The sequence below is a fragment of the Protopterus annectens genome, chromosome 12.part0 (genome assembly GCF_019279795.1).
Source record: "Protopterus annectens isolate FY-2018-M chromosome 12.part0, PAN1.0, whole genome shotgun sequence".
Classification (NCBI taxonomy): domain Eukaryota; kingdom Metazoa; phylum Chordata; order Ceratodontiformes; family Protopteridae; genus Protopterus; species Protopterus annectens.
The window spans coordinates 1151116740-1151131239 of record NC_056746.1 but is presented as its reverse complement, the minus strand read 5'-3'; the positions used below and the strand labels follow the sequence as shown (position 1 = coordinate 1151131239).

Sequence of the window (14500 nt, the reverse complement as noted above, 5' to 3'; positions counted from 1 at the left end):
GCTGTGATGAGGACGGAAGCCATGCTGAGTGTCTGCCATAAGGTGATTCTGGATTAGGTAGTGCATGAGTTGTCTATGAATACATTTTTCCATAATCTTTGCAAGTGGAGAGAGTATTGCTATTGGCCTATAACTGGAGAATTCAGTAGAGCTGCCTCATTTGTGAAGTGGGATTACATAGGATATTTTGCAGATGGTGGGAATTTTAGCTTCTACTATGGTTCGATTGATTAGTATTGAGACTGGGTAAGCAATAGCATCCGCTGATTTTTGTAGGTATTCGGCAGGAAGTTGATCAGCAGAAAGTGTAGTGGGTTTTAATTTTTTGATCAAGGTACGGATATGTGAAGTGGTGACTGGTTGGAAGCTGAATGCGAGTACGTTTCTAGGGGTGCTACTTTCAGGACCAGGAGGTAGTTGGCTAGCTAGGGCTTGAATTATCTCAGTAAAGAATCGGTTAAAACTGTCAGAAACATCTTCAGGGGGTTTATCAATAGTAGCAGCAGGGATTGGGGTTGAAGTTTGTACAAAATGTAGTGGATTATTTAAACCTGCCCAAAACTTCTGAGGGTTATTTTGATTTACTGTCTGTAAATTACAGTAGTATTGTTTTTTGTCTTGTAAAATGGATTTTTTAGTTTTGTTCCTGGATTGCCTGTATTTAATGTGATCTTGGGGGTCTTTAGAAGAACGCCATAAAGCACATGCTTTTTTCTAAGGGTAATTTTGAGTTTAGACTCTTTAGAAAGCCATGGCGCAGTTTTTGCCTTTGTTCTCTTTGAACGAACAGGTGCATGCAAATCAAGGATCTCAAGGAATTTGTTGTTAAAGTATGCTACTGCTTCCCTCTAAGGGGAGGTGTTTTAGAATAGACAAATTACATGAGTTTAGTTCTTATTGGAATTTGGCAGGGTCAAAGTTTATATTGTTTCTAACCTTTCTGAGTAAGGGTTGTTGGGAATTAATGGTTTTGTGTTTAATTACATATGTGAGAAGGTGATCGCTTAGGCCATCAGGGAGGATACCAGAGGTGTACAGACTATTTATGAGTACCCAGTCAAGTATGCTTTCTTTTTGGTTGAGTTTACCTATCCTGGTAAGGGTGGATATGACTTGTGTAAATGCATGCAGGTTAATATGGGTGGTTGGGGATTCTGAGGAACAGGTGCCTCAGTCTATGTTAAAGTCTCCAAGTAGTAGAGTTTCTTGGGGGTAGTGACATGATAGCCAGTGCAGGATATCTTCAAGTGTAGACATACTGTTACCTGGGGGTATGTACATACAGATGATATTAATGCATTTATTTTTATTAAGTTGCAATTTGGTGGCAAGAATCTCCAAGTTATTAATCTGAGGTGGTTGTATTACATCTATGGTGACATTCAACTCAGATTTATAGAGTACAGCTACCCCCCCTTCCTCGAAGCACGATCCAGCCTGTGTATGTTGTACCCAGGTGGTAACACTTCAATGTCTGCAGTGTTAGGTTTTAACCAGGTTTCAGATAAACAGAGAATCTCAGGGAAGTGGACAGCCAGAAGTGCATGCAATTCATGTACCTTGTTATTAATGCTTCTAATATTGAGATGACAGGCTAGGAGTGAGTTAGTTGGCCTATTAACTGTAGGTTTGTAGCTTAGATTGCAAGTAGAAGGGGTATGTGTATCTGAAGTGGGTGGGCCAGGGTTGGGGTGAATACCACCAGCAAGTATTAGGTTAAGTCTATACTTGGTGATGAACTTCAGGAATTTGTTTATTAGTTTGTGGTAGTGTTTGGATCTAGAGCCAGTGTGTCTGGGGTTGAGATGTTGATAGACTGAACAAGATGTTGGATAGGACCTGGTACTGTAAAGTATGGTTGAAGGTGGGAGGATTTACAGCTGGGGTGATAGTATAGCCTTTCGGGACCTGAAATCCCATGAGAAACTGGTTTTCGTTCAAGGTAAGGTGGTATGGTGTAAACAAGAGGGGTAGTAACAAGGAGTATATCATTATCTGTGATTCAGCTAGTGAGTTAAGGAACTATTTTACCTGGTGATGCAACACCAGAAGAGAGAGTGGTGAGGGAAAGGTACTGGAAGGGGGATAGGAGAATGCCAGATGAAAGCTAATAGGTGCTATTGAAATGTAGGTAGAAGAATGGGGGTGTGAGGAATTATCCCAGATGAAAGCAGATAGGATCTAGAAAGTGGGGAAGTGGATATAGTACTATAAATTTAGAAGTACTGGGGGTGGGAGGGAATTGGGGGCAGGGATGGGAGCGAAGAGAGCCCAAGCGCAGCGAGGGCGAACGTAGCTGGGCTATTGCAGTTTACAAGGTTTCCGAAGGTGTCCTAAAGCTATAAGGTAAGTATTACAGTTCTTAATGTAAGAGTCAGTTTACTTAAGTTACAGGGGAAGGAGGCAAACACTCAAGTAGAAAAAGAGCCCTATGGCTGACCAAAATGGTGACCTGCTTAATTACACAGCACTGAAAGTGAAAGCTTAACAAATGCTTTTTGTGTACAACCTACTCTGCTTAAATGCTGTGAGAAACTGTTTGCAGTCCTATAGACACTGTTTTGTAGGGAACTATAGAGTTCAACTAGGAAAAGAGAAAAGCAGAGATTCTAGGGTAAGCATGAAGGCAACAACAGGCAGTTATTTTATAATAATACATTCAGAAAGCTTTGATGGTGGGGGGGGTAAAGTAGCATACTTCAGAATGAACTAAGTTTTATAGCTAAGAAACCTAAGCAAGACAGCAATGCAGTAAATAAACACTTACCAGATTTTAAAGATATACCAGAAAAACTAAATCAATTGTTCACAATTTTACAACTGGAAAATTGCCATTTAAAGCACTTCAAGTATAGCTAGTCCAAGTTATTCAAGTCATAAAAGCACTTATCCAATGAGTGTGTGCTATTTAAACATTAAAAACACATGCAGCAAGTAGGAGCTCTGATTATACACTTTCTCTAAGTACAGTTTCAGTTTAAACACAAATATTACCACAGAAATTCAGTAAAGTCACTAGCTACTTATAGAACCTCTGCAATAAAACAGAGCAGTCTGTGTAGAATCAGAATTTAGCAGCAGGTCATTCAGTTACACAAAAAACTGTAAAAGATCCATACAATGAAGAAACTTACACTGAGTCACACCAGGTCAGCCAAGGGGGAAGAGAGAGGGGGAAATCCTAAGCACCTAGACTTGAAAATGATGCCTGCAGTGAATTGTAGCAGTTTAACCTGTTTGAGGAAAGAGGTGGGTGGGGGAAAAAGAAGGCAGTAGGAGCGGCTACAGGGAATACCCTGATCGACTCAAGACACCACACCAGAGGTAAGCTGAATGTAAGGGCCTAAAATCTGCACTCAGCACTATAATGTTATTTGCACTCAGTACTTCAATTTTAATGTTACTTGCACTCAGCACTGTAATTTCACTTATGTTTAGCAGGAAAGACAGACCAACAGTATACAATGTTGGGAATTTTTACAAGGGTTACTTGTTCAAATGTCAGGCTATTGCAGTTTACAAGGTTTCCTAAGGTGTCCTAAAGCTATAAGGTAAGTATTATAGTTCTTAATGTAAGAGTCAGTTTACTTAAGTTACAGGGGAAGGAGGCAAACACTTTTTCCAGAAGTCTAAATCTCAAAATGCACGCACTCGAGGCCCTTCTCAGTATGGAGAACATCGATGTCTGTGCTGTAACTGAAACCTGGTTAAAGGCTCCTGAGAGCACCCCGGCACTATTAGGTTTTACCTCATATCATGCGTTCCGGCCCCAAAACCCGGACCACACCACAAAAGGAGGGGGTGTATCCATATTCATAAAGGATACCCACACCTCTAGGTTGGTGGCAACGCACGAAGCTTCGGAAACCATCCAGGTGCAACTAACCATAGGCAAAACTGCTCTACAAATTGTAGCATGCTACAGGCCACCCTCTCAAACTCAGGAACCCCACACAGCCTTCCTGAAGACACTGGAGGGTATAAATGTATCTCCAAACACCATCATATTGGGTGACTTCAACTACCCGAATATAGACTGGGAACATTACTCAAGCCCTAACTTTCTAGCCCAACGGTTCCTGGAGTTCATAAATTCAAATGCCATGGAACAGCTAGTCACTGTTCCCACGAGAGGAGAAAATATACTAGATCTCATTGTCACAAACATGGGGACAAAATGCTCCACACGGAAGTATATCCCTCATTGGTGAGATCTGATCATAAACTAATCTCACTGGAAATCCACATACACCCCACCCGAAAACAAAAAGACCATAGTGAAGAACTTCTCTAAAGCAAACTTCACACTACTCAAGACTGGTGTGGTATCCTTCAAGGCCCCTGAGCCAGTGGAAACCACAACCCAAGCTGCGGAAGCCCTTACAAATGCCTTCTATGAACACCTCCAGGACTGCATGGATCAGGCAATCCCAAATAAAACCAAGACTCTTTCCACAAAGGGCAAACGTCCAGTCTGGTGGACCCCAGCCATTAACAAACTTTACAATAAGAGGAGAAAGCTATTACATGACAGAACAAAATCCATAAAAGGGAAGTCACCCTGATCATTATTAGTAAAAAATACGAGCACTCATAAAATCAACTAAGGCCAATTTTGATAGAAAAGTTGCCATGGATTCAAAGGACAATCATAAGGCCTTTTTCAGCTATGTTAGGAACCTGGGTGGAAACTCCCAGATATGCTCAGAATTAGTCCAAAATGATACAAAAATCACTGAACCCACAGACATTGCCAACATACTGGCAGACAGGTTCAGTGCAAACTTCACCCCCCTCCCCCCCCCCCTAAAGGAGAGATAACTATCCCAGCCGAGTGTAGCCTCTCGGACATCTCAAATGCGCATGTGAAAGCTGCTCTCTCTAAAGCTAAAAACACAGCATCAATGGGACCGGATGGTGTCCCCGGCTGTGTGCTACACGAGCTAAATGAGGAATTAAACCCGCACATAAGGCAGCTGTTTAATCTCAGCCTTACCACAGGATACGTGCCCAAGGAGTGGCGACGGCAACTGTGGTCCCACTCCACAAAGGCCGGGCCTCTACAGACCCTGGTAATTACTGCCCCATAAGCTTAACAAGTCTAGTCTGCAAAGCTATGGAGAGGATCATAATGGAGCTCATAAACAAAGATATAGGGGACTTGCAGACATTGGACCCGACCCAGTTTGGCTTTGTCAAGGGAAGATCATGCCTTTTGAACTTGGTCGACTTCTTCGAAACAGTCACCAAGGCCATTGATGAGGGAAAGGCAGTCCATACAGCCTACCTTGACCTTGCAAAGGCTTTCGACACAATACCCCACTCGGGTATTGTAGAAAAACTTACCAGCTTAAATGTAAACCCATATGTCACAAGATGGGTTGCAAACTGGCTTAAGGTCAGAACCCACAGGGTTAGAGTTGCTGGCGCTATGTCAGACTCCAAGCCGGTCACGAGTGGTGTCCCACAGGGCTCGGTCCTTGGCCCCCTATTGTTTGGCATCTACTTCTCAGAAGTACAGGCCAACATGGGAGGACTTTGGCTGACAAAGTTTGCAGACGACTGCAAACTGGGCGCCATAGTGGAAAGTGCATCGGACACGGATATCCTTCAGAAGGGACTCACGGAAACAGATAGCTGGTGCCAGAGCCATGGCCTGAAGTTAAACGCCAAAAAATGTATAGTCATACCCTTCGGGAAAAACAAGGTAACCCCAAGCTACCATATAGGTGGCAATCCACTAAGCACAGAAGAGGTTATCAGGGACCTGGGGACCCAGGTTGACAGTGGCCTTTCTTTTGACACTCACGTTGCTAAAGTGGTTAGAAAGACCTTCTACATTGCCCACCTGATCATGAAGGGATTCACATCCAGATCTAGTGAGGTCATTGTTCCCCTGTACTCTTCACTTATCAGACAAATGATTGAGTACAATGCCCCATTCGGGATGTATCTCACCCGACATCTGCAGCAATTGGAGAGACCCCAAAAGTTCCTCACCAAAAGGATAAAGGGACTCCAAAATCTGTCATATGCTGCCAGATTGAAGAAACTCCAGCTCTATTCAGTTGCATACCGTCTGCTCAGAGGTGACATGTGCCTGACATACAAGGCCATGTCCAACCCGGAATTAATGGACATGCTCCACCTCAAAAAATCCAAATCCACCAAAACCACTAGAGCAAGCGACTTAAACCTTAGCACGGATATAAATAGGATGTGCTGGAGGGATAGATTTATCACTCACCTATGCTGTGGAATAAAATCCCGGTCCATGTGAGGCAGAGCACCTCGCTGACTCTGTTCAAGAGAAATCTAGACCTGTGGATGGGAGATCGTAGGTTTACCCCGGGAATCATCTCTGTGTCACTGCTGGACAGAGGCACAACAAACTAATGGGCACAGTATTTTTTCATATAAGGGGTGGCGTAAGCCACAAAAATTTGGGCTAGGCTTATAAATGCCTTAGGGCAGATAGCCTAGTATAAACCTATGAACCTATGAAGTAGAAAAAGAGTCCTATGGCTGACCAAAACGGTGACCTGCTTAATTACACAGCACTGTAAGTGAAAGCTTAACAAATGCTTTTTGTGTGCAACCTACTCTGCTTAAATGCTGAGAGAAACTGTTTGCAGTCCTGTAGACTCCGTTTTGTACGGAACTGTAGAGTTCAATCTGCTTAAATGCTGAGAGAAATTGTTTGCAGTCCTGTAGATTCCGTTTTGTAGGGAACTGTAGAGTTCAAACTGAGTCACACCAGGTCAGCCAAGGGGGAAGAGAGAGGGAAATCCTAAGCACCTAGATTTGAAAAATGTTACATTACCATGCATCAAATCCATCCTAGGTGGGACTGCATTTGTCTCGGACATAAGTTGAGAAGGAATAGTAAACTGAGAAAAGTCCAACTGTGAAAAGCTACTAGAGCCATGCTCCTCTGCCATGGCCCAAGAAAAATGACAATAGAATATATAATAATAACAACAAACTCTTCGACCAAAGCTGAAGATAACTTGGTATATTACTAAAAACTTCAACTATTTATGAGGCAAAAAAACAAAATGCAGAATCAAAAAAACGGACAGAAGCCAATTCTAAGCGCTTTTGTTTCTTTAATAAGTGATCAGAAACTTCATCAGAATAGCAGTTAACAGTACAGTACATAGAATTATATATCAAATAGGTAGTGCTCTATTTAAAAGGAACCAATGGGATGTAATGGTAATAAAAACAAATAGCATAAATATGAAGGAGACCAACCACAACCCTTATTTACTCAGTTACCATAGAAACAATGTGTTGATATTAAAACAAGACAATAAGATGAACTAATGAACTGTAAATAGCAATCAGTGGTGCCATTTTAAAACACATTTAATGTTCAAAGTCTCAGTCTCATTGAGTCCCGGGGGGGCATCCACTCTAGGTCTTAAATGCCACAGCAACTCCCTCACTTCAAGCAAAGTATTAATATTACCAAAGAACTGTTCAAGTTTCTCCATAACAATAAACTTAAAATGTGTAAAATTAGTGCAAATCACACTGTGCTTAGCTAAAGCAGTACGTAGGTCCCCATTCCGAATGGCTGCACAGTGTTCCTTAATTTGTGCAGACAGCATCCCGGTAGTCTTGCTTATATAAAAGGAAGGGTATGTAACACAGTAGGCAGCGTAAACCACAAATTTTGATTTACAATTAAAATGTTTATTAAAAGACACAGTGAAATCATTATGTTTAAACTTGAAAGAGCTGCCTTCAGAGATATACAAACAAGCTACACGTTCCGCATTTAAACATACCCTTAGTGTCATCACTAGTGTCACCTGGGACAATCAAAAAAAGGGGAATCTCTATTCTCAAAATAAAATCTAAGGGATCTAGTTTTTTTGTAAGAAAAAATTGGGGAATCTCCTAATGTATTAGTGACCTCTTGGCTACTAGTGAGAATGTCCCAGCTGTTAAAAATAATGTGTTTAGTAAGTTGAGCATCCCTACTAAAAGGAACAGGAAAACTAGTAGTCCACTGTTTATTAGGCAAGTGTGAATGTGTAGTTAGATCACGTACAGTCGTGGAAGCAATATCCAAGTTAATAGAAGGCTCATAAATAGCTGAATTCCTAGTGGTAGAAAAAAGGGGCTGGCTGGAGGGTAATGGCAGATTGGACCTAAGCAGGGAATTCCCCGAATCAGCTGTTGCATTAACATTACTTTGTGAAGAAACATGGGTGTGTGACTGAACCAACAAATGATAGAAGGCACCTGGGGGGCTAAGACCAAGTCATTCATATGATTGGTAGGAAAACAATGTGAATGAACATCAGAAGACTGTGACTGAATATGTTTGACAAAACCATGTGCAATGACAGGGGAAATTTATCCTTTCTACGTCATAAACATCCTTGAAAATAGAATCAATAAATGTAGCTGGGTAATTCCTGGCTAAAAGGAAGTTCTTAAAAATTAAGCACTCATGTAAAATTCATCATCATCACTAACTAAACATGATAGTCTAATGAACTGTCCCCTAGCCATGCTCCGCTTCATAAATAAAGGATGTAAGCCAGTAAAATTCAAGTATATCAACACAAGTAGAAATTGTCCAAATACAATATGATAGATTGCAACAAAAGCTATTCTGTTTCATTCTGAACAAGATTCAACTGAAAAAGTAAAATAAGGAGATCACATGTATCGCAAAGACAAATATATATTGGTTACAGGTGTTCTAGGAAACAGAGATGCACTGAGGTAGGTTTAGCAGTAGACAACAGTCAGCATCTGGATTAGCAGCTGTAATATGCCTAAAAGGAGGGTTTGGTGAGAGATGATGGGTTGGGGGGGGGGCAGAGCAAGGCCAGATCATCTTGGGGGTAGTGCAGGAGCACAGATACTTGTTGGTTAGATGATCCTTGAAAAGTAGTTTGAATTTAGAGAAGTTAGTAGTGTTACGTATATGCTGGAATATGGAGTTCCATTTTTGCTATTTGATTAGAGAACAGGGAGTCTCCGAAATTACTGTTGGCTTTAGTGACTTAGTAAAAGGTTGTTGGATGACCGTAGGGTAGGAATGGTTGAGTAAGGCTGAACTAATTTTATTACGGCAAGGGTAGTTGTCAGGTTGAAGTATAACAGTGTGGGCAATTGTAAATTGATTGAGTGACAGCAGACTTGGTAATTCAATCCATTTTTGTTGGAAAGCTGAGAAGTGCTCCTGTTGTTGGTGGTCTTGACACAGAGAGTGCAGTGGTGTGACCTGTTAGGATGAACTAGCGAATCTAGCTATTTTATGGTAGCAGGCTTCTAATTTGGTTACGTCAGATTTTTGAAGGTTAGTGAAAATAGGAGAAGCATACAATAGAGTGGATAGCAGGTATGTTCTAGTTATTGACTGGAGGTATGAGTGAGGAATAGTTTAGCTCTGTGCAGTAAGCCAAGTTTGACGTGGACTTTTTTAGTTATAGGGCTATGCGTTTGTCATATTTCTGTGAGTTGTCAATTCTGAATCCCTATAATATGGTGGTATCAACTGGCTCAATTTTGGTATTGTTAAAGGAGTGGATGATAAAAGGGAAAGAAGGGTCAGGAATTATGGTATTTAAGAAAAGCATAGGTTTTGTCTTGTGTGGGTTAAGTATGAGTTGCTTTTCAGTAAGATGCTGTTCTATGTCTGTGAAGGCCCTCTAGATTCTATCCAGGAGTTCAGGGAGGGAAGAAGCTGTGCAGATGAGTGAAGAATCATCTGCATATTGTACAACTGTTGCTAGGTGTGATGCAGAACTGACTTTATTTGTGAGGACAGTAATAAGTAGTGGCCATAGAATCAAGCCTTGTGGGATACCTGCGACAGACAGCAGTGCTGAGATCTCATTTTGCCACTTGACTGCTTGTTGGTGTTTAGACAAGTAGTGGTGAAACCATGAGATGGCTGATTGGGAGAGTTTTATGGTGGATAGTTCGTTGAGTAGTTTTTGATGCGAGACTGTCAAAAGTCTTGGACATGTCAAGGAAAATAGATGATACAACTTCACCACAGTATCTGTGAAGCATAAGAGAGCTGTTGTGGCATTGTGTTTTGGTCTATAAAGTATGTTAAGAGTTGGAGAGAATCTAAATGGCTTTTGAACTCAGAGGGTTCTCAACCAGTTTTCAAAAATGAAAATAAAACATAAAAAAATCTGGCATCATAAGAACTTTACGTATCTGGAAGACGCAGCACAGACTTTTCTTTCAGTACAAAAAAGGTATCCTTGTGTGAGGAAAACAAGCAGGAAATTTGTACAATGTGAGTAGCAGCAAAAGTACAGATAACTGATTTTTAGCATGGCCCTTGATACAGCTGAAAGGGATGCTCTTATCACCCAGGAGGGCTACTGCTCCGATGAACAGGAGTAATTAACAACTTTTAACATGTGCAGATCAGGACAAGAATATACCCCAGGTTGTAGTCTCTTGAGAATTTCTCTCTAGGAGATATAACTCTCTTTGTATTAAAGTAGTACATTTTTTTTTAATGACGGAGGTGCTAGAAATTTCATACAAAGCTTCCCTCCTGAGCGTCACAGAGAGGATGATAATGCCCACTGTCTTTATTGTTAATGCTCCCTTATAAAATATGCTGTTGCCATCATACAAGGTATGGATTGTCAAGAACCGCAACGCCGGCTGCTACACCACCGTCAGCATGTTCTATACTCTTCGTCCGGAGCAGATGCCCAGCACACTCATTTAGTACCATCTTTTTTCCATTCCTGTAAAAGAAGGTGACAAAAAGTTAGTCAGCAGGCACTGTTGATTTAATCAACAATCTATAACACTGGCATCTTTTATACTTTTTAATAAATAACATTTTTTAAATATGTTTATTACACTGGCATTGAATAATCAGGTTATTCTATCAGACAATGCAAATGCTACCACTGCTTTATTCAAACTCCCTGCAGACTCTATTGAATGCTGTCTCTATGTTAAGACCACCACCAACAGGAGCATTTCTTGCACTTTACTTCCCATCGGACCATTATTGTTCTATTATTGCCGACAAATGTTTGCCTCCCTTCAGTAAAACCACAATGATCCATATCTATCAATTTTGTCATTCTCTTAGCTAGTAAAATTCAGTTATTAGCTAGTAAGTACACTGTCTGGATGCCAGCAAAGAAGAAATGTAGAGAACCTGAAAGAAAATAAGCAATAAAAGTTAAGAGAAAATGTCTGGGATAAATTCTACAGCTATTTAGGAAAAAGCAGTTCAAGCTCTAGCTTTGGTACAACAGATAGCTTCTAGTTGTAGGTTTAGCAGAAAAAAAAGCCAAATATGCTCAGAGGTGATTAAAAAATGAAACAATGACAGAGTATATCAACTCAAATAACAAAAGGCTGGAAAATGAAAGCAGCTTTAAACAGCTATTCAGAGGAACTGATAAAACTGCAAAAATCAGAGGCCAAAATGAAGAAAAGGCTGGTTGAGTATGAGACTGCTCAAGAAGAGCCATTTCCAAAAAAAAAGTAGAGTTAGAGGACAGAGCAAACAGAGAAAACCTGACATTTTCTGCTGTACCAGAGACATTGGAAGAAACAGGCTGTATTCATTTTATGAAACCACAAATAAATAATTGGATTGGTATTCCACAGTAGTATTTGTTAATTGAAAGGCACACTGTGTGAATGCTCCAAACCTGGTCGTGAGAAAGCTGCCAAGATCTGTATTAGTAAAGATGCAATCATACAAAAAGAAAGAGCTGATCCTGACAAAACTGTGGCACAAGGACAAAGTATTAAAATGGGAAACAGTAGAGTGTTTGTGGAAAATGAGAAGCAAATGTATCCCAGCAATCAGGGAAGGTTGAGAGACAGGTGTGAGATTCAAGTTGGTGTATCCAGCTGTCTTCAGAACATTTTTCTAGGAGGATCAAAGTTATTTTTTGATGCAGAACAGGCTAAGGGGAAAACATAAAAGTTTGTACAACAAGGGGGACTCTGCTTCTCATTCTTCTGATGGTAAGGCTCACAGGGAGACTGCCAGTGAAACCTTTTCCAATGATCCAAAATAAATCGTTTGAGTGATGGAAAAAAAGCACAGGAGTTGACAAGAAGAATCGGGAGTACCTTGGACAAACAGGAGTCTGGGGTTGGGAGATGGAAGTAAACAGAGAGATCATCAGCAACACAGAGATTAATGAATAAATGAGAGACCATAAAGCATCAATCACATTTGTGAAATATGGCTTTACAAGAAAAAGTGGCTGAGAAAGACTGGATTTTTGTTGACTTTGTTAAACTTATTAGGGGACACATAGGCATATGACTCACTTCATGTCATTAACGCTTGGAAAACACTAAAAGGGAAAAAAGGAAGGAGAAGAAGGAAAAAAAGTAACTGTAAGTAACACAATTTTTGTTCTCAACAATATCTGTATAAATCATTTTATGATATAAATTGCGTGCCACATAGTAAAGTATTTTTAGTGACTGCTGGATGTGATAAAGATACTAAAGAATACAAGCGTTTTTTTCTTTCTTTTCTTTCTTCTCTTTTTAATTTTAAGAAATGTAAGAATTGCAATGTAAAAAAACAAGAAAGGCTGGACAAAAGTATGTTTAAGTCAACAGGTTTTAATCTTGCTGTTGGGGTGGGGGAATGGGTGTAAAAGTGCATTAACTATAATATGTATATATTAAAATGCTTTCTTTTACATTTACATAGGTGAAAGTATGGATTAATGTCCTTGGTTTAATCTAATGATATTGTTTTGTGAATATAAAAGGGTTTTAAAAAAATGAGAGGACACAATGTAATAATTTTCTTTAAGCAAATAAGTGTTTCCATGGAAACAAGCTAACTAAAGGTGAAGGCAATTAAGTTGAGAGGTCTGGACGTTGATTACGGGCAGAAACGTAAAATTAAAAGATACAGGGGAAAGCAGTTCAGTAAAAAATAAAGCTTGAAATTACTGGAAGTGAATAAGGATAGCAGCTTTTCTGGTATCTAAATACTTTAATGCATTTAATAAAACAGTGTATAATTTCATTTTACTGAAAGAGAGCCAGTGCACTTTTTCTCAAGGCTAAAAGTTAATCTTTTCTGAAAATTTACAAGTTGTTTTTCCAAATCTGGGAGGGGAATAAAGATAAGACAAGAACATACAGCGGTTAGTCAAAGAAGCACAGGCTCTTAGCATGGATAACCTTAATTTGGGTTTTGCCTATAAGGGCAGCTGTCATTATGGAACAACTGTTACTATCAGGAGGTTTACACATCATTTATTTGAAGATGTACATAGTCATTGTGTGTTTGTTTTACGTCAATAGGTTCTGGGGTATATTTTGAGGGGTTTTATTAAAACAAAAAGTCTAACAACTTTATTAAATTATCACTTAAGACATAGGCAAACATACATTAATAGAAAAGGAAACAAGCCATTTTAACATTTTGCCATTTAAATACCATATACATTACATATACAGTTGTTTCCACATAAATACATATTGGATAAAAGCATATTTTGCTTAAATGCAGAGTCCATTCGGTGCCATTTTTAGTCAATGGAAATATATTGAGTGTATGCCACATTAACACATATCGGTTAATTGCATATTTCGTTTAAATACATAGCTGTCTCAAATCCTATGTAGATAACTGCTATGATATTTTACTTCATATAACTGTATAGCCAGTACAGCTGCATTCTGTGGCCACAGAGTGCATTTATGTGTATGTACTGTAGCCATTATGTGAGCAGGAAGTCTATCGGATATCTAAGGGATATTACAAGAATGTCTAAGAAAGTTCTTAAAAAGATTATTACTTTAGCTGAGCGGGTCAACGTTATTAAAAGACTTGATAATCAAGAAAAAGTCAGACTTCTACTGCATCGTCGTTAGGCATGTACCAAAGCATAATTTCAAGAATTTTGAAAAACAGAGAAGAAATTATTAAAGAGTGGCAAACAAATGCCAAGCCTAATCACAAATGCAAGAGGTCTGATAAAGCTGAAAATGTTAAGGATGCGCTGTTGTGCTGGTTTTCACAAGCCAAAAGTCGAAAAATTGCCATTAGTGGTCCACTGTTAATGGAAAAACCTGACCAACTAGACAAAAGCATAGGCATTAAGGATTTCAAACCTACAACCCTTTGGTTAGAGAGATGGAAAGGATGTTACAACATTGTTTTCAAAAAACATCACGGTGGAAAACAAGACGCAGATGATTTTGCAGCTGAGTGATGACTTTTTTCAAACATCATGAAAGATTACAATCCATGCAACATTTTCAGTGCTGATGAAACAGTGTTATACTGGAGGGCTATACCGGATGGAACACCTACATTTAAAAGTGTCGAGGCTGTTGGGTCAAAGGTTGTGAAAGATCAAATGACCTTACTATCGGCTTGCAATATGGATGGCAGTGAGAAGTTTGATCCTCTTGTGATTGGAAAAAGCAAAACCCCAAGGTGTTTCAAAAATGTAAGAAGTTACCAGTCACTTACAAAGCAAACAAGAATTCT

At 39.7% G+C, this 14500-nt stretch overlaps 1 protein-coding gene across 1 annotated transcript in view; it reads right to left on the bottom strand.

The window, feature by feature from the left end:
• Nucleotides 1-7092: 7092 nt before the first annotated feature.
• Nucleotides 7093-14500, bottom strand: part of GSS (glutathione synthetase) — an 880848-nt gene continuing 873440 nt past the window's right edge. The window contains exon 12 of the mRNA XM_044090175.1: nt 7093-10745. Within this exon, the coding sequence (XP_043946110.1) occupies nt 10622-10745 (124 nt within the window). The 3' untranslated portion in view covers nt 7093-10621. The remainder of the gene's footprint in view (nt 10746-14500) is intronic.